Below are 18,091 nucleotides of genomic sequence, written 5' to 3' on the forward strand. Positions count from 1 at the left end.
CCTTATCCCCGGAGGCGTACCTAGATGATAGCAATCGGCGCGTCTCAGCCGACGCGAAGCCTTGCGCACTTCAACACACAACGGAGAGATTGCTAACAACTGCCAGCCTGATGACTATGAACGCCATGCGATATGCGATAAGCAAAAGGTCGGCATTTTGCATCCGGTTAGGCCTCGATTGTGGAGATGCGGGCTGAGCCCGCATTTGCCAAGTCACTAGCAACTTCGGTAGCAGCGTGGTACTCATACCATGAACCAAAGAGGCATCTCTGTAGGCCTCGTTATCTGGGGTATCGTAGCAGCCTGAGCCATGGTTCCGCCGGGACGTATATAAGGCAACAATGACGGCCACAGATTCTGTAGGTGTGCTACTCACCAAACGCTCATCATGGCGGGCCGTTTTCTCCTCTCTGGACTGCTGACTGCGAGTCTTACATTTATCCCCGTGTTGGCTGCTCCGGTCGTCAAGAGGAACCCTTACAGCTTCGTTCTGGAAAATCCCTACGGTGATGCTGTCTTTGAGCTTGGGAATGTTTCCTACCTGGCAAATACCAAACATCCCAAGGCGAGTGCTGGCTGCTCAACCCCGGCCGGCTCTGCCACATCGATACCCATCACCGTCATCAAGACAAACGAGACGACTATCACGAAGAATGCCCTAGAAAGCGTTCTATCGTCCTATCTCGCTGGCGACGATGTCTTCAGCCATGATTTCCTGGATGGACTGTACCTCTCCTCGGGCGTCAAGTCGACGCTGGATGCCTCTGCTGTCGAACATCTTAATTCTTTGAACACGAGCATGCTTTTCGTAGACGCCTCGGTCACTGCAGACGCCTCAATGAGCAAGATGGTGCTTGAATCGGCTATCGACATTCCAGCTGGGCCATACCTCGCATCAGTCGAAGATGGCTCAGTAAGCTTTGCGACTGTATATCGGCTCTATCCGGATACCTACCGTACATTCCTGTTCGGAGCGTACGACGCGAATGATGGACAGGAAAATCACAACCCGCTCGGTGTTTTCCTGCCCAAGTTTTGGGACCCCATGATTCCGTAAGCAGCTAGCCACCCACGCGAGACGTTGAACTAATGGAGATCGCAGTGTTCCTTCACGAATCTACTACTGGGGAGACGACAGACCGTTGGCTGGGGAGCGCGTTGCAATCAAAGATTTGTACGATGTCAAGGGCCTGCAAACTTCCGGCGGCAGTCAGGCATGGGCTCGCATCACTCCCATTTCGAACGGTACAGCGCCATCAGTGCAGCAGATCCTCGATCTCGGAGGTGTCGTCGTTGGTAAGCAGAAGCTCGCTCAATTCGCCTCCGGTGCCAATCCTTGGGAATGGCAAGATGAGCACTACCCGTTCAACCCAAGAGGTGATGGATGGCTCACGTGCTCAGCTTCTTCTTCCGGCGGAGGCTGCTCCATTGCTGCGTACGATTGGCTTGACTATGCTATCGGAAGCGACACCGGCTCTTCGATGAGGCGACCGGCCGCAGTAGCTGGTGTATATGGACAACGTCCCAGTCAGGGGTTGATATCACTCGAGCGTGTCATTCCGTTGGGAGCAGCGACCGACACCGCAGGAGTCTTCTCTCGCGACCCCTACAAATGGATCAGATTCGCCAAGTCTTGGTACACACCCAGCCTCTACCAGAACTCGTCGATCACCGGTCTATCACCGCTTTCTGTTCCAGACACAGACGCATTCCCCAAGACCATTCTCTACCCCACAGACTACCTCCCGCTGAACAACTCGGCCGCAGAACCCATCTTACAAGATTTCATTGCCAACTTGACGAGGATCTTCAACATGACTGTGAAGGAATTCAACTTTACTGCTACGGTACAGAATTCATCTGACCCCATTGCGAGCAACTTCACTAGGATGGGCCAGGCGACCAGCGCAATAAACGGATGGTCATCATGGCAAGTCGTCGGAAAGCCTTTAGTCACTGCTTGGGCCGCCCTCTTCGACGGCCGCTTCCCGCCAATTGATCCTGCGAGACGACTCGGCTGGTTCGCCTTCGACGAATCGCGAACCAACCAGACCACCTACGACGCAGCACTCGTAACCAAAAACACAGCCGTAGAGTGGTACGAGAGGGAACTCCAATACAGCACCCCCGAATCGTGTTCAGAGTCTGTGATGCTCTACGACATTGGCACCGGCGGCTTACCTTCATACCGCGAAAAGGACCTCAACGACTCACCGTATGCTTCTTACCTAGCTGTGACACCACCGGGGGCAAAGATCACTGGTGCAGGTATATGTCCGATATTCGGGTGTGCCGATTTCACGATTCCGATTGGTCAGGTGCCGTACCGGAGTGAGGTTACGTTCCATGAGGAAATGGTGCCTGTAACCATCAATATGGTGGTAAAGAGGGGATGCGATTTTGTGCTTTACAATATGATTGAGAAGTTGGCGGATGAGGGCGTGCTGAAGACAGTCAAGACGGGGAGAACAGCCTTTGAATAGTAGAGCTGGTATCGTAGAGAGAATGAGATACGACATGACGAACTCAATGCAACCTGACATGACAGGTTTTTTTAGGCTCAACAACTGTCGCTCGACACAAGTGTAAACATCCGGCTATAGCGAGAGTCGCTTATAAAGTTGCTTGGCCGAAAGGTGGCCGATGTTAGTTGTCAAAAGACGCCATATTGCTTTTGAATCGACAACTGTGAAAACACCACCGCACTGATAGAGAGGAGATTGCCTGGTAAGGCTGCATTGCATTGTTGCGAACCAAACTGGTCCTGCGCTCTGGTATCAAGAGCCGGAATGCATCATTCTACCATTCGAAAAGCGACCACAACGCCAAATGTAGAGTAGACAATACAATGCCCAATGTCTATAAGTTCCCCGACGCTTTTGAGATGCCGTACTGATGCAGTATTAGAAGAAGAATAAGATGCAAAGACCTGCGAGGTCCCAGGTCGTGTCTGGGATTCCTCTGGGTGCTCGTGTGCGACTTTGCGCACCTGCAAGCACCCGTAACCCATCTATGATCGGTGCATGGTACACCGGTCCAGCGCGTCGAGCAACTCGGGTCGTTCCGCCAAGGCCTGTCGCGCTTGGGTATAGCTGAACCAATTCCGATTCCGCTTGTGCTGCTCAGGCCACTGAGCTTCCTGCTTCTCGACAGTCGCTTCGAAGAAATGGTACGAGGCCTTTGGGGCCTGAGAGGTGAGCTGGTCGGGTCTGCGCTTCTCAGGGATGAGGCCGAGGTCGTAGTTGATCTTGCATATTATGCCAGCCTCTTCCCAGGCTTCGCGTTTAGCGGCATCTTGGGCAGTGGCTTCGTCTGTTTCCCAGCCGCCCTTTGGGAGCACCCATCCGTTCCGCTTGGTGGACTGGATGAGGAGCACGTAGTATTTGTCGGCAGAAAGCGGGACAACGCCGGCGACTAGGCGCTCGCCTTGGGATCCATAACCTGCCGCCAATCAGCCGAAAGTTAAAAGCGGTGAGGAAGGAGGAATTCGCGGGACGGCTTCAGATTTTTGGGAGTCGTTGTGGGGTCTCGTGAGCAGACTTACGTTGGTTCACGCGACCGGTGCGCGACTGCATCGACAACTGCTGGGTAGCGGCCATGTCGGCGCTGATGTGTCTTGGAGAGACGCGGTGATATCAAATGGCACCGCTTGTATGCGACTCGCTCGACGCGACAGCCGCGGGACTCGAAGAGGGGCTTGGTCGGAAGAGCAGAGACGAGCCAGGCGGTGAAATGAAATGAAGCCGAGCCGACAGTGAGTGTGTGGGAGGCTTCACGGGGCAGTGGTGGGGAGCAAGTGTAAAGGGGGAGGGTGTGGGAGGCAAAAGGGCTGAGCAAGGCTCAGTCCCGCGGATGACGGGGCTGAGGATGTTGAAGGAGCCTGCGAGCAGCAAAGAAGTTCGGCATGGTGGATGGATGTTTTAGTAGGTGGTTCGGGTCAGGGACTTTTTACGTGGAAACTAAGGGCTCGCGGAAGCGTCACGCCTGTCGCCAAGGCCCGCCTGCAAGAGGAGCTTTGTCCGGGGTGCCTGCCACTCTCTGCACCGCTGCGCATATCTGCACAAAAACTGCAATCAAGCCCCCGGCGCGCTGCCAGACAAGGCAGAGATCTCGCCGGCAAGCGCCAAACACTGGCCGTCTGCGGTCCCAGGGCGCTGCAGCGAGAGCCGGCGGGGCACGCGAGACCAGCGCGCCGCCTGCAGCCTCTCTGCCTGCCTGCCCGGCCTCTGGATGACGTACAGGCATTTAAGGGATGAATTGCCCACTAGAAAACGCGCAATTGCCCCCGTGTAGACGCTGGCCAGAGTTTCTGGTGCGCGCCCTGCACGCTGTGATACAACACCTTCGCCGTGCTATTGAGTGTCCTGACCCCGCGACCGACCGCGCTTCTCCGCCAGAACATCATCGCACCCCCTACCTGACCGCCCCGACCAACACCGTCAGTCCGAAGAGCCCTGATCTCCAGCAAGTGGGCGAAGACAAGGAGCTATTATTCATTCCCCTTTCGGCTGTCTTCGCTCGCCGCGACGACGCTCGATTCCGCCTCGGACCACTACCCCCACCAGCTCCCACGCTTATGCTGCCCTCATGCAGTCCAGTGTGACGCCCTTCGGTATCTTCTGCTCCAACCATTTCCCTGGGTTCCGGCTCGTGCCTGTCTGGCTGGCCACCAACCTGTCTTCGCTGCTCCCAGCAGTGCGGACAGGCATTTCCGGACCCTGCCATGGACGAGTTGCTAACGGTCGTTTCCAGGCTACAGTAGTGAGTCGTGCGGGTACTGCAAGGACGCATCGAATGGCAGTAGAACCGCCAATTCTCGTACGTGGATTTTCGTAGTCATGCCTACTCAGTCATGGATAGATCGTCATGCCTGCAGACCGCTGTCAGAGCGGTCAAGCCTTCTCACGCGAACAATGGGCGTCAATGTTGCAGCCGGCGCTTTTCCCGCCTGCATTTGATGTTCCGTTAAGGTTACCTGCGCTCACGTGCTGCCCCCGCGTCGCTTGCAATTCTGCCCGCGCCCACCCATGCCTCGAGCGATGCATCGACGCCAAGCACCGTCTACGCGTCGGCAGACGTCGTAGAGTACAGATCCCGGGTCGCGAGATGAATTGCATCACAGCGCATAGTCGATGCTGCCATCGCGATGGCTGCCATGCCTTATAGGCGTGAGCGGGGGAAATCGGAACGAGGCTGAGCGCCGAGAGCCCTGGCTGACCTTGCCTGATTAGGAGCAAGCTACTACTTCTCATCGAAAAGCTTGACCGTTGAGGTCTACCAGATCCTCGTGGACCGCGGCTGGAGAAGGTAACGACCCACTCATACGCGGCACATGTTAACAAGCATCTTGCATCGCAGCACTATGCCCATAACAGCAGCTGATACCGGCTTCTAGATCTGGTACCATCTTCTACAAGCCCGACGTGCTGCGACACTGCTGTCCGCACTACACGATCCGGTAAGCAGCGTTACAGAGATATCTGAATAGGGACTTACCCGAGGTTAGGCTACCCGTCGCCTCATTCAAGCCCTCGAAGGATCAGAGGAAGGCCGTCAACCATTGGAATGACTACGTACTAGGCGAGACTTACATGAAAGAGGCTTCTAGGCTTTACCCAATATCGAAAGAGTGCGTAAAAGTACCGTGTGCTTGTTACTAGGCTGACGACCCCAGGGAGAAAGCTCGTATCAAGAACACATTTGACCTCAGCCGTGAGATTCACAAGACCGAACTCCAGAATGTCAAGCGCCCACCTGATCCCGCACATCGCTTCGAGGTGACACTCGAACCAGCAGCCTTCACGCCCGAGAAGTATGAGTTGTTCAAGAACTACCAGCAAAACGTGCACAAGGAGAAGCCTCATGAGATTTCTCAGTCGGGGTTCAAGCGTTTCTTATGTGATTCGCCGTTGAAGCAGACCTCTAGAACTGTCGACGGGAAGGAGCAACTCTTAGGATCATACCACCAATGTTACCGACTCGATGGACGGCTCATTGCTATGGGCATCCTTGATCTGCTGCCTCACTGTGTTAGTGGTGTCTATATGCTCTATCATTCCGATTTCGAGCAATGGCAGTTTGGGAAGTTGAGCGCCCTACGAGAAGCAGCATTGGCGCTTGAAGGTGGCTACCAGTACTACTACATGGGATACTACATCCACTCGTGCGTCAAGATGAAGTACAAGGGCGACTACAAAACTCAGCATGTTTTAGATCCCGAGACGTACGAGTGGCATCCATTGGACGGTGAGCTACGCGCTCTGTTAGACAAGAAGCCTTATGTGTCCATGTCTCGAGAGCGTCGTAGGAAAGAGCACAAGAGTGATGGGGAAACGAGTGCCGCAGCAGAGCAGGACGACTACTCCGACTATCCTCAACCAACAGCCGCCGAAGGTGGCAAAGCCGTTTCCGACGGCATGTCATTGTTTGATCTGAAAGTGCCAGGGCTCATGACTGTTGAAGAAATCGAGCAACAACTTGACCTGGCTACCATGCCCATTCGGGTTCGTGGGCAGATGGCAGAAGCTCAGGTACGCGAGCAGCACATACATGAATAACCACCAATTGGTACTGACTACCCATAGGATCTTGTCTCTTGGGAAGGAAGCGATTTGAAAAACCCCCGTTCGATTAAGGGCATCATTGGCGAGATGGTTGCATGCATGGGCCCTGAAGTCGCATGGCAAGTAGTGGTTCAGCTTGGATGAAGGGTATGAGTTCACGAGAACAACGTCGAAATGCTATCTCATCATGCATGAACTTCGAGACTATGCAGTCCGCCTTTGATGCAGTGTCAACGTAAATCAGCTAAATGCACAATTTCATGCTCATGAACTCTGTCTGGTAGCTTCCCCTAATGACGAAGTAGCTGGCCCCTTTGAGCCTAGCTTGTACGTATGCCGAGGCTGCCGCTCAGAATATCGTCCACCTTACCAAAAGTTCACGCACAACAAGGCGATAGACGCAGCACGCAACCATGTCCGCGTCGCCCCTTACACTCGTCGTGCGCCCCCGTGGTATGTTCTCTCTGTTCATTGAGTTGGGTCTAGCCTGGCTGAGCGCGTTCTGATTGCTGTTGGCTAACCCCTCTATAGGCCGCCCGATCAAGAATCTCCCCGAGACCATCACCGTCCCGTCTGATGCCACCGCCTCTCAAATCTTTGAGGAAATCGCAAAGGCCTCGAGGTTCTCGATCCACCGATTGAGGGTTACTAAGGGCAGCGACGGATCGCCAATCAACAATGTGCGGGATGTCACGGTCCACGACACTGGCCTGAGGAACAAGAGTGCTGTAGATGTCAAGGATCTTGGTAAGATGCATATTGCCCGATGGAATATGAGATGGCTAACAGCGTGCAAGGCCCCCAGATCTCATGGCGAACCGTCTTCATCGTCGAATACCTCGGACCTCTCCTCATCCACCCGCTCATCTACTTCGGCCGCTCCCTCATCTATGGCACCTCGGCGCCTCCATCGCAGCTCCAGAAGCTTACCTTCCTCATGTGCGTTGCCCATTTTGCAAAGCGCGAGTTCGAGACCCTCTTCGTCCACCGCTTCTCGTCGGCCACGATGCCCATCATGAACATCTTCAAGAACAGCGGCTACTACTGGGTTCTCTCGGGCTTCAACTTGGCATACTGGAGCTATGGCCCTAACAGCCCGGCTGCTAAGCCTTCGAATCCGCTCTTGACATATCTCGGCGTCGCCCTGTTCGCAATCGGCGAGGTCTGCAACTACAGCACACATTTGACTCTCAAGAACCTGCGCCGTCCAGGCAGCACGGAGCGCGGTATCCCTAGAGGTCTCGGCTTTGATCTAGTCACATGCCCCAACTACATGTTCGAAGCAATGGCTTGGATCGGTGTGGCACTTGTCAACTGGAGCTTGAGCACCGTCATTTTCATCATCGTGGCTGTCGGACAGATGGGAGTTTGGGCCTGGAAGAAGGAGAAGCGCTATCGCAAGGAGTTTGGCGACAAGTATAAGCGCAAGAGGTACGCCATCCTGCCAGGCATCTGGTAGATTGACGCATCAGGCGATGGGTACCGGTTCATTGAGGAGGCTGCACTTGGCAGGTGCATGGTGCTAGTAGGGCCCAGAGGCTTTGCGCGCATGGGGAATGCGAGAAGAGAACCAATTGAAGACAAAGAACAACATATGAGTAACAACAGGAGCCGCTAAGGCTGCGGCGAGGCGGACTGGTAGAACTACAAGACGTAGGCCGTCACACCCACTCAAAACGGTGACACCTCCGCAGGTACCCGTAGCTAATGCGCCGATGCCTCTGGCCAGCTGAATCACACTAGAGACGTTCGTCACTTGTTCGCTGAAGGACCTTTGGTGACAGATCTCGATGTAGCTGCGTGATGAGTTCACATTTATGCTTAAACCACCTGTACAACTTAGTATTCTGAAAAGCCGCGTGACATTGAGCATGTGCTCGATTTTGTCTTCTGGGTACAACCATTCTTCACATCACAACCCAATGTATTGCTTTTTCGACGTGATGGCTTGATGGATCTGCGCGCCCGGCGGCCACTCCCATATCGCCCCGATGAACGCCGAACAAACCCTGCATAAGCGCGGGAAGAGCATGCTACTCACCTGTCATCTCCCCACCCACGCATCTTCCAAAAGGACGCTCACCGACACTCATAAGCAAGTGAGGCTGAACCGAACTGCAAATCACACTCAAAACCATTGCTGCCTGCCTGAAAGTGCCTACAAACAGGCAAATCGAGGCTGAGATGATGCGGGCCCTCATTTCTGCCTATCAGCCAAACAACCCCAGCGGGCAGCCCGTTCGTGATCAGCCCTAGCCTTAGCCGCAGCACTACTTCGACCTGCCGAACTGGCTAATCGAATCACTTTCCATTGGCCATTTACCGTGTTTGGGCACGGCCGGCCGCGGCTTACGATGGAGAAGAGGACCTTTCTTCAGCTGTGACGGGCTGGGCTTGGTGGCGCTTTTTGATTTGACGATTCCCGGTGAGAACTAGAGGGACTGCTAGCTTCAGCCGCAGTTACGCATCTGGTCGTGTGAGGACGCGTGTATAAGAGGACTGAGGCTGGATGCATTGTGGGACGAACAATAGCCTTACTCCCATTGTCCTCTTGTGCTGAACTACTTGATCGTTCTGTTAGCGTTTGATCTGGTGTTGCGCACATATACCCTTCATTGCTTTTTCTTTGGCTGGCTGAGTGGTTGTTCGGTTTGAACTACTTATATCTGCAAGGCTGGTCGTCCCGTTCTTGTCTGTCACATCCCATTCTTGCTGCTCCGAGGAACGGGCGGCATTGCTGGACATCGTGACGTCGATTGCAGACGCGGTAAAAGCACTAGCGACCCCACGAGATACTTTGTGTCGCGTACCCAACAAAGGGACTATTCGCTGAACGGTATTCGACTGAATGTAAGTCTGACAGTACCTTTCCTTTACTCCTTCCACCGTCACTCATATTTCCTTCTGCAATTCCCGTCTTTCCGGTTGGAGGCACCTACCAATTTCCAGATCTTCGAGCAAGACGAGCCTTCCAGATTGCCCGCCAAGAAATTCATCTCTTCTGTCTCTAGTCACAGCTTCACCGCCAGACATGAGAATGCCACTAACGCAACTTTCCAGCACACCCAAAGCCATGGCTGCAATAACTGCAGATGCGAAAGCGGCGTGGGACTCCCATGTCGATACCCGCACAGGAGCAGAGCCTCCAAAGCCAGCTGACCCATCTGAAATCACTACACTCAGAAACAAGATCGGTAATTCTTTCAAAACAGCGGCAGCTTTACTAGGAGCTGCAGCAGCCCCGGTCCCCGATCAGACAGGCGACGGCTCCAAGATTGCCCCAGAAGAGAAGGCCAGCTTGTACAAGAAGATTGAGGGCAGTCTTCGAGACATGTCTCACCTTGGCGTCGACAACATCCAAAGCCTTTTGGAGATTCAGAAGGAGAAGATGCTTGGTGGCTATACTGACGACAAAACCTACCTTATGGAAGGTCTTATCCGGACCGCCGCCAAGCTGCCCGACGGGTCCAAAACGAGGGACGCAGTAACAGGCAAATTCCTAGAACAGCTATGGGGCGACTTGCAACACCCACCGCAGTCGTACCTGGGAGAGAAGTTCCAGTATCGATCCGCAGATGGCTCAAACAACAGTCTGGTTGACCCTCAAGTGGGCGCAGCAGGAACGCCGTATGCTAGAACAGTCAAACCATCTCAGATGCAGACCCCCGCGCGCCCAGACCCAGGTGTGGTATTCGACAGTATTATGACGAGGAAGCATGCCGAACTGCATCCTAACAGGATCTCGAGCATGCTATTCTATCTGGCATCTATCATCATTCACGATTGCTTCCGGACGAGCCATGAGGACTTTGCCGTTTCCATGACATCTTCTTACCTTGATCTATCGCCCTTGTATGGAAGCAATCAGGCGGAGCAAGACATGATGAGAACTGGACGCGATGGAAGGATCAAGCCTGACTGCTTCTCAGAAGCACGACTGTTGTTCTTCCCTCCCGGTGTAGGCGCCATGCTGATCATGTTCAACCGTTTCCACAACTACACTGTCGAGAACCTGGCCGCGATCAACGAACAAGGGCGCTTCAAGAAGCCTTCAACCGAAGCACCCCAACCTACTGGCGATGCCGAAGCTGACAAGAAGGCAAAGGACAAGTACGATGCAGCTTGGAAGAAGTACGACAATGATCTGTTTCAAACTGGTCGTCTCATCACCTGCGGCCTTTACGTCAATATCATTCTGATCGACTACGTCCGCACGATTCTGGATCTCAACCGCACGGATAGTAACTGGCAGCTGAATCCCCGCGCCGAGGTAGCGGACCTACCCATGGGTGTTGGCAACCAGGTCTCAGCTGAGTTCAACCTCGTATACCGATGGCACTCCACAGTCTCCGATCGCGACGAGAAGTGGACGCAGGAGATGTGGGACGGCATGTTTGGCGAAGGTCGTGATCCCAAGTCTATCAGCAAAGGCGAGTTCCTTGGTACCTTGAACAAAGTCTACAGCAAGACCGACCCGGATCCATCGAAACGCAAGTTCGCTAATCTGGAGCGAAGCGAAAACGGCACGCTACCTGACCAAGGCCTTGTCGACATCTTGACATCAAGCATTGAAGACTGTGCCAACTCTTTCGGACCAAACAGAGTTCCTGCTGTTTTCCGTGCTATCGAGGTTCTCGGTATCGAGCAAGCACGTAGCTGGAACTTGGGCTCGCTCAACGAGTTCAGGAAATACTTCAAGCTTGAGCCGCACAACACTTTCGAAGACATCACATCCGACAAGTACGTGCAAGAACAACTCAGGCACCTCTACGACCATCCCGATAAGGTTGAGATCTACCCTGGTATCGTTGTCGAGGATGCGAAGAAACCCATGGCTCCAGGTTCCGGTCTCTGCCCAGGGTACACCGTCTCTCGTGCAGTTCTTTCAGACGCGGTAGCGTTGGTCCGCGGCGACCGATTCTACACTCACGACTACAACCCGCGCACGTTGACCAACTGGGGCTACCAGCTTGCTAATAGCGATCTTGGTGTTGACAATGGATGCGTCTTCTACAAGCTCTTCCTACGCGCTTTCCCACAGCACTTCAAGTACAACAGCGTGTACGCACATTACCCTCTAACAGTTCCCTCAGCGATGAAGGTGGCTCTCACCGATCTCAAGAAGGACAACTTGTACGACTTCAGCAAACCAGTGGCAACAGCACACCCGCACTTCGTCAAAGAGTACAAGCTCGCCACCGATATCATGAAAGATCAAACCACCTTCAAAGTCGTCTGGGGTAGAGCCATGGAATACATCATGGGTCCCGCATCAGCCGACTTCATGCTTGCCGGCGACGGACCCAAGAACGCCGCATCCAGACAAATGGTCAGCAAAGCACTCTACGTCTCTTCATGGGACAAGGAGGTACGCAACTACTACACGCTCAAGACCAGGGAGCTGTTGAAAGAGAAGAGCGTGAAGATTGCCGATTTCAACCAAGTCGACATCATCCGCTCCATCGGCAATCTTGCCCACGTCCACTTCTGCTCTGAGCTGTTCATGCTGCCGCTAAAGACGGCTGCACAGCCCCACGGTATTTTCACAGAGGCTGAACTCTATCTTATCATGTCGTCGGTCTTTGCTCTGATCTTCTTCGATGCCGACCCCGCATCGTCTTTCCCCTTGCACGTCAAAGCAAGGAAGGCAACACAACTGCTGGGCAACATCGTTGAGAAGAATGTTCAGGCTATTGCCAACTCTGGAATCTTGTCCAGCATCATGGCGACAATCTGGCCTCAGGAAACCACCATGAAGTCCTATGGTGTACACATGATCAAGCGATTGCTAGAGAGCGGCATGTCACCAGAAACACTCACTTGGGGTCACATTCTCGGTACAGCGGGAGGAATGGTATCCAACCAAGGCCAGCTCTTTGCTCAAACGATTGAATACTACATCCTCGGCGCCGGCAAGAAGCACTGGCCCGAGATCCAGAAGCTCGCTGAAGACGACAGCGAGGAGGCGTTCGAGAAGCTAATGCACTACACCATGGAAGGAGGCCGTCTAAACGGCGAAACAGGCGTCATCCGCGCCGTCGCGAAGCCCACCTCCATCACCGAAAACGGAAAGACGACAGACCTAAAACCAGGCGATGCAGTCTTCGTGAACCTCCGCGTTGCATCGCACGATCCAGCCATCTTCCCCAACCCCGATGAAGTCGACATCACACGCCCCCTAGACTCCTACATCCACCTCGGATACGGGCCACACCAGTGTCTCGGACTACCGATGACGCGCATCACGCTCACGACTATGCTCAGGGAAGTCGCTCGACTGAAGAATCTACGCCCGGCGCTTGGTCCGCAGGGCAAGATTCACAAGGTTGAGAAGAAGATGGGGCCTGGCGAGGAGAAGTACTCGTACCATGCTTATTTGACGGAGAATCAGGATATGTACTTTCCGTTCCCTTGTGGTAAGTCTTTTCTCATTCTACTTTGACTTGGTGGCGTAAGAAGATGTGCTAACTTGATGTGTAGCTTTGAAGGTGTGCTGGGACGACTAGATGGTTGTAATGCTTGCATCTGGAGCTTGATGGATAGAAGATAGTGTACGATGAGATGAAGGGTTATGCGAAGGATTTCGGTTTCGTTTGCAAAATGTCTACACTGTATTCGACGGCGAAAGGCGTAAATAGCTGCAACGATATGTGCTCCCTACTCATCATTGCGTAGACCGATACCTCGTCGTGCTGCACAATGTATAGAACACGGGAGACAATAAATACGAACAGAGCCAGGTTTCATGTTGTAGTAATAGTCCAGAATGGACGTGCTAGTAAGGTGAATAGATAGGTCCATGTCAACGTCTGAGTCGTACGTGACCACCAGAAAGGCAAGCAAAGACGAAGTGGAGACCTCAACCAAGCCGAAGGTGCTGGGAGGTCTCAATACGAGCGCTTCATAGGCGGCACACTCGCCGCTTCCTTCTCATCCAGCGTCGCCATCTGCACTGCCCTCGTACCAAATGTGACCTCCTGTCCAACATTACTCTGCCACGTAAGACTATGCTTCATCCATTCTTCATCATCTCTTTCCTTAAAATCATCTCTCGCATGCGCCCCTCTACTCTCAGTCCTTGTCAACGCCGCCTTGCTTGTCTGCGAAGCATTGGTAAGGAGATTGCGCAGTTCGAGTGTCTCGACAAGATCGGAGTTCCATATCAGGGACCGGTCTGTGACGCGGAGGTCGGTGTTATATTTGTTCTCGATGTCGCTAAGTTGTTGGTTGCCCTTGGATAATGAGTCGTGGGTGCGGAAGACGGCGGTCGTAGATTGCATGGTGCCCTGCATATCGTTTCGTAAAGCGGCGGTCGGCGTGCTTCCGTTGGCATCTAGAAACGTGTTTATCTCACTGATGGAGTCGAGGCCGACGTTTTCGGGAGCTGAGGTATGTGGTGCGGATGGGGAGTGATTTGCAGAGATGTGCAGTGCTGTTGCGCGGCCCTGAACACGGTCAGTATGTACAACAAGCTTGCTTGAAAGATTCAAGTACTCACGAATACTACAATGTCGAGCAACGAATTTGCACCCAATCGGTTCGCACCATGCACACTTACGCATGCAGCCTCACCTGCTGCGTAGAGACCATCTACAACAGCTTCTTTTCCACTCTTGGCGTCTACGTCCAGCACTTGTCCATGATAATTCGTCGGTATACCGCCCATACAATAATGTACTGTTGGCAACACCGGTATTGGTTCTCGCGTGATATCGATGCCAGCGAAGATTCCTGCTGTTTCTGCGATTCCAGGCAGGCGTTCCATGATAACGTCCTTGGGTAAATGGGAGAGCTGGAGATGTATGTGGTCCCTGTTCGGCCCACAGCCGCGGCCTTCTAGGATCTCAAGATTCATGGACCGAGAGACGACGTCGCGAGATGCCAGGTCTTTGGCAGTAGGAGCATAGCGCTCCATAAACCGCTCGCCCTCGCTGTTGAGGAGATATCCACCTTCGCCGCGGGCGCCTTCTGTAATTAATACCTAGTGTAGCCGTCAGTTGAGAGGCTCTGTAGTTGGTTGGTTCCATGAACATACTCCTGCGCCATAGATGCCAGAAGGGTGGAACTGCACAAATTCCATATCTTGGAGCGGCAGTCCAGCTCTTGAAACCATTGCACTACCATCGCCCGTACTTGTATGTGCGCTTGTTGCACTGAAGTATGCTCTTCCGTATCCGCCAGTAGCCAGCACCGTGTTCCGAGCAAAGATTCTGTGAGTTGTGCCATCTTCCATATTCAGCGCTGTTATGCCCACGCACTTGCCGTCGCTCATCATCAAGTCGAGCGCAAACCACTCGATGAAGAACTGCACACCTTCCTTGAGACTCTGTCCGTATAGCGTATGAAGCATTGCATGCCCGGTGCGATCTGCTGCACATGCGGTTCTGTAGGCCTGTCCGCCTTTCCCGTATTTGAGCGATTGCCCGCCTAATGCTCGCTGGTAGATAGTGCCTTCGTTCGTCCGACTGAATGGCATGCCATAGTTTTCGAGTTCAACGACTGCCGGGACAGCTTCGCGCGTCATGTAGTGTATCGCGTCTTGGTCACCGAGCCAATCTGATCCCTTGATGGTATCTGCTCACATGTTAGGTAAAGCTAGCTTGTATAGCACACTTGCTTACCATACATGTGCCAACGCCAATCGTCCTCAGTCATGTTCCCGAGCGCGGCGTTGATTCCGCCCTGCGCGGCGACGGTGTGCGAACGGGTAGGGAAGAGCTTCGATACGCATGCGGTCTTGAGTCCAGCTTCCGTGAGTCCTACGGCGGCTCGAAGGCCAGCGCCACCGGCTCCCACCACAATCGCACTGGACTGTGATTAGCTACGTGCATCCCCATAGATTGAATGTCAATTACTCATAATGGTGGTCAATGACTGTAAGACCTTTGACGTTCGGTCCATTGACGGAGGCGAACTTCCTGTGGTGTCTTGGGTTAAGTAATTGCCGGTGAGCACTGAACTGACGGCGCGAGACGGCTCGCGCAAAAGCACGCATCATGAAGAGCGATGGGTGAAGAACAGATACATTGGGTCTTAGCTAGATCGAGAGAAGGACTTTGAGACATCAGCAATGTACACGCGGTAGTTGGTACCAGTGGCGCTAGCATGTAGGCGTTCGGCATGCCCCTCTAAGCTTCCCTCGGCTGTATAACGATCCAGGGTGGAGGTTGATAACGCGGCGAAGGACCCCTACAATGGGTAGCACTGGCTGCTGCTCAAACGCGATATGTCAGGCGTGATAGAAAGAGGCCATCATTTGCGACACTGATAACATGTTCAGACGCGTCGTCTTTTGGAGGGTCGATGTTTGCGGGGTAGACGAGAGTGAAAGCTGGAGACGCGATGTGGCGAAGATCTGGGCAGGAACAACATGACTCGTGCGTGAGCTACCCCGGATATGCCAGTATCAACCAATCGGTCACAACACATTACGCACGGCGAGAGACCGATCAGCCTTCCGTCGGCTATACAACATTGCACTAGCCCAAGACATCACTTTGTCTTTATTATCGCGCCTGGCATTTCGTAACAGGTGTTCACCCTTCGTGGCCGTTTCTGCTGGCATGCAGCACCCGGTGTATGCTCCCCCGTGACGTCATAGGACGAGTGGCGATATGGCGGACGTGGTGTGTCCAACCATCGTGTGTCGAGGTGTAAAGGGCGTAGAAAGGGCTGATGCGGATAATACAGGTGTATGGCCAGTTTTAGAATAGCTCTGTTACTTGAGTGTGCTCTTGGAAAAGTTGTACAGCTCATAAACATACCTTTTCCACACACACACACAACAGACTTCGTCAAAACCTCCCAACATGACGACCGAATGGGCAAGGAAATGGCTTTCCGAACCGTCATCCACTCCAGCACCTAAACAATTAGTCACCATCATCGACGAGCTCGTCTCCTCCAAAACATCGCCCCAAAGCTCTGCCTCCGCAACAGCCTCCCTCGTCGAAGCGCAAGACGACATCAGCTTCGCCTTGGCCGATCTTGTCGGTCTCTACTTTTCGGCTGCTGAATCATGTACTAGTTTGCAAGAATTGGAACTACTAGTAGCGTACCGCGTTGAGTTAGCAAGACTACCAGATGCTGTGAACCGAGGGCCAGAGGCCAGGAGCTGGGATGTGCCTGGCCTAGAGCCCCCACGCAAAATTGAGGTTGGAGAGGTGATTGTGATCGAAGGGAAGAGGTTGTGGAGTCAGTTACCCGGGTTTAGCCTACATGTTGCGGAGACATTTCAAGGTACGCATGTCAAATATTTATGGCCTGCCGTCTGTGACCCTTTACATTTCATGGCTGACGTTGTCATAATAGGTCCCGAGCTATGGACTCACAGTATCCGGAACCCAGCAACCCCCGAAGTCGCAACCACCAAATGGAAAGACTTCAACACTCTCCTTGCACTTACCGCACATGACCCTGACGCTCAAACCACACCAGCTCTCGCAAATTACACCAGACTGTCTCGTGTGACTCTAGCCATGGCACTAGAATACTCACCTGGTACAAGGCTGGGCAAGAATACAGCCATGCATGTACCTGCGGCTGCACAGTGGTTTTTGATCGCGGGGGAAGAGATAGAGAAGATGTGTGAGGCGGGAACGGAGTCGATACCTGGGGGTGATCTTTGGGTGGGAAGAGGGGGAAGTGACGTTTGCGACGTAGCAAGATTGCAGTTTTGGAAGGAGAGATTAAGGGAGTTGGGGTATTGATGTCATTATCGGCAAGGGCAGATAGATATCAGACATTATTACTTGGCTATGCGCATGTATTCTGAGGATAGCTCAGCTTCCTATTGCTGAACCCCTCGACTTCACACCAGATAAATCCTCACATCCCTGCCCTAATGCCTGGGTATGTACCAAATCGAGTTCTCAGCTCTTCTAGCAGCCTCGCTGGAAAGTGCAACCTCAACCGCGATAGTGCTTTCATCCAGACGGCCAATATTTCCTGCGTATTGTTCACCGGGACGCAGAGGTCTTAGCACAGGTATAGTTGATGCAAATGCGGACGTGGACGTGGACGCCGACGGCCTCTCATCCGACGACGAAGCAGAACACGCGGTGTCTACTGTCGGTCGTCTAGGTTTTGATTTACTTTCTTGGGTGACAGGCAGTTCTATCGGAGCGCCATTATTGCATACTGGTATACACGGGGGGTGCACGATGGTTTTCGTACACTTCTTCGGTGAAGTGCTAGAAGTCGTGGTTGTCGAGAAAGAGCTTGCACGCGTTCGATCGCTAGAAGGGGATAATGAACGAGTTGATGATGATGAGGATGATGACGAACCTTGGTCGGCAGTATATCCAGGCGTTGCGGGTGAAGTGCCAAAGAGGCTCAAGAAAGACATCTTGCGTGTCTATGGGTTGAACTCAGGGAGGCAGTGTGGCCGGTCGATTGCTATTTGCTTGCTTTCAGATGCCTCAGGACCTGCTCGAAATCTCACGGGCGCCAAGGTGTGTCGTAAGGCGCCGTTTGGGGTGAAACAAAACGTCGCTGAGCCAGGTGCCTGCGCCTTCACTCATAGAACC

The 18,091-nt window shown here is 53.4% G+C and overlaps 8 protein-coding genes across 8 annotated transcripts; 5 read left to right on the top strand and 3 right to left on the bottom strand.

Moving 5' to 3' along the window:
- The first annotated feature begins 111 nt into the window (after positions 1-111).
- BKA58DRAFT_184035 (amidase family protein) lies at positions 112-2,825 on the top strand. The gene is made up of 2 exons (XM_046165440.1): positions 112-1,053; positions 1,103-2,825. Exons 1-2 carry the CDS (start codon positions 389-391, stop codon positions 2,481-2,483), a joined length of 2,046 nt encoding a protein of 681 aa, XP_046025640.1. The 5' UTR covers positions 112-388; the 3' UTR covers positions 2,484-2,825.
- On the bottom strand, positions 2,747-3,751 carry BKA58DRAFT_184019 (NUDIX hydrolase domain-like protein). The gene is made up of 2 exons (XM_046165438.1): positions 3,545-3,751; positions 2,747-3,441 (listed from the first exon to the last, which is right to left on the bottom strand). The coding sequence occupies exons 1-2, from the start codon at positions 3,597-3,599 to the stop codon at positions 3,011-3,013; spliced, it is 486 nt and encodes a 161-aa protein (XP_046025641.1). The 5' UTR covers positions 3,600-3,751; the 3' UTR covers positions 2,747-3,010.
- A 1,645-nt stretch (positions 3,752-5,396) lies between these two features.
- Positions 5,397-6,707, top strand: BKA58DRAFT_314859 (arginine-tRNA-protein transferase; the record flags this gene model as incomplete). The annotated part of the gene is made up of 4 exons (XM_046167495.1): positions 5,397-5,458; positions 5,507-5,629; positions 5,675-6,530; positions 6,585-6,707. Coding segments are annotated over 4 exons (1,164 nt in total), but the record flags the coding sequence as incomplete, so codon positions are not given.
- Positions 6,708-6,888: 181 nt separating this feature from the next.
- BKA58DRAFT_184081 (3-oxo-5-alpha-steroid 4-dehydrogenase-domain-containing protein) lies at positions 6,889-8,288 on the top strand. The gene is made up of 3 exons (XM_046165441.1): positions 6,889-7,016; positions 7,095-7,310; positions 7,361-8,288. Exons 1-3 carry the CDS (start codon positions 6,977-6,979, stop codon positions 8,020-8,022), a joined length of 918 nt encoding a protein of 305 aa, XP_046025643.1. The 5' UTR covers positions 6,889-6,976; the 3' UTR covers positions 8,023-8,288.
- Positions 8,054-8,850, bottom strand: BKA58DRAFT_184115 (uncharacterized protein). The gene is made up of 2 exons (XM_046165442.1): positions 8,605-8,850; positions 8,054-8,393 (listed from the first exon to the last, which is right to left on the bottom strand). Exons 1-2 carry the CDS (start codon positions 8,762-8,764, stop codon positions 8,086-8,088), a joined length of 468 nt encoding a protein of 155 aa, XP_046025644.1. The 5' UTR covers positions 8,765-8,850; the 3' UTR covers positions 8,054-8,085.
- A 786-nt stretch (positions 8,851-9,636) lies between these two features.
- On the top strand, positions 9,637-13,069 carry BKA58DRAFT_440328 (heme peroxidase; the record flags this gene model as incomplete). The annotated part of the gene is made up of 2 exons (XM_046173739.1): positions 9,637-12,979; positions 13,044-13,069. 2 exons carry the CDS (start codon positions 9,637-9,639, stop codon positions 13,067-13,069), a joined length of 3,369 nt encoding a protein of 1,122 aa, XP_046025645.1.
- Positions 13,070-13,450: 381 nt separating this feature from the next.
- On the bottom strand, positions 13,451-15,558 carry BKA58DRAFT_411847 (FAD binding domain-containing protein; the record flags this gene model as incomplete). The annotated part of the gene is made up of 5 exons (XM_046172319.1): positions 13,451-14,008; positions 14,062-14,544; positions 14,599-15,137; positions 15,185-15,369; positions 15,419-15,558. The coding sequence occupies 5 exons, from the start codon at positions 15,556-15,558 to the stop codon at positions 13,451-13,453; spliced, it is 1,905 nt and encodes a 634-aa protein (XP_046025646.1).
- Positions 15,559-15,998: 440 nt separating this feature from the next.
- Positions 15,999-17,403, top strand: BKA58DRAFT_385822 (uncharacterized protein). The gene is made up of 3 exons (XM_046170401.1): positions 15,999-16,189; positions 16,254-16,802; positions 16,875-17,403. The coding sequence occupies exons 2-3, from the start codon at positions 16,373-16,375 to the stop codon at positions 17,270-17,272; spliced, it is 828 nt and encodes a 275-aa protein (XP_046025647.1). The 5' UTR covers positions 15,999-16,189; positions 16,254-16,372; the 3' UTR covers positions 17,273-17,403.
- The last annotated feature ends 688 nt before the right edge of the window (positions 17,404-18,091 follow it).

Source organism: Alternaria rosae (assembly GCF_020736505.1).
Source record: "Alternaria rosae strain MPI-PUGE-AT-0040 chromosome Unknown BKA58scaffold_5, whole genome shotgun sequence".
NCBI classification, from domain to species: domain Eukaryota; kingdom Fungi; phylum Ascomycota; class Dothideomycetes; order Pleosporales; family Pleosporaceae; genus Alternaria; species Alternaria rosae.

Excerpts from the sequence above, each read along its gene's own strand:
- BKA58DRAFT_184035 (XM_046165440.1), top strand. The coding sequence starts at position 389 with ATGGCGGGCCGTTTTCTCCTCTCTGGACTGCTGACTGCGAGTCTTACA. Across the intron at positions 1,054-1,102 it reads TTTTGGGACCCCATGATTCC|TGTTCCTTCACGAATCTACT; the intron begins GTAAGCAGCTAG and ends TGGAGATCGCAG.
- BKA58DRAFT_184019 (XM_046165438.1), bottom strand. The coding sequence starts at position 3,599 with ATGGCCGCTACCCAGCAGTTGTCGATGCAGTCGCGCACCGGTCGCGTG. Across the intron at positions 3,442-3,544 it reads CACCGGTCGCGTGAACCAAC|GTTATGGATCCCAAGGCGAG; the intron begins GTAAGTCTGCTC and ends GATTGGCGGCAG.
- BKA58DRAFT_184081 (XM_046165441.1), top strand. The coding sequence starts at position 6,977 with ATGTCCGCGTCGCCCCTTACACTCGTCGTGCGCCCCCGTG. Across the intron at positions 7,017-7,094 it reads ACTCGTCGTGCGCCCCCGTG|GCCGCCCGATCAAGAATCTC; the intron begins GTATGTTCTCTC and ends ACCCCTCTATAG. Across the intron at positions 7,311-7,360 it reads TGTAGATGTCAAGGATCTTG|GCCCCCAGATCTCATGGCGA; the intron begins GTAAGATGCATA and ends ACAGCGTGCAAG.
- BKA58DRAFT_184115 (XM_046165442.1), bottom strand. The coding sequence starts at position 8,764 with ATGAGGGCCCGCATCATCTCAGCCTCGATTTGCCTGTTTGTAGGCACT. Across the intron at positions 8,394-8,604 it reads CGTGGGTGGGGAGATGACAG|GTGGTTTAAGCATAAATGTG; the intron begins GTGAGTAGCATG and ends TAAGTTGTACAG.
- BKA58DRAFT_385822 (XM_046170401.1), top strand. The coding sequence starts at position 16,373 with ATGACGACCGAATGGGCAAGGAAATGGCTTTCCGAACCGTCATCCACT. Across the intron at positions 16,803-16,874 it reads TGTTGCGGAGACATTTCAAG|GTCCCGAGCTATGGACTCAC; the intron begins GTACGCATGTCA and ends TTGTCATAATAG.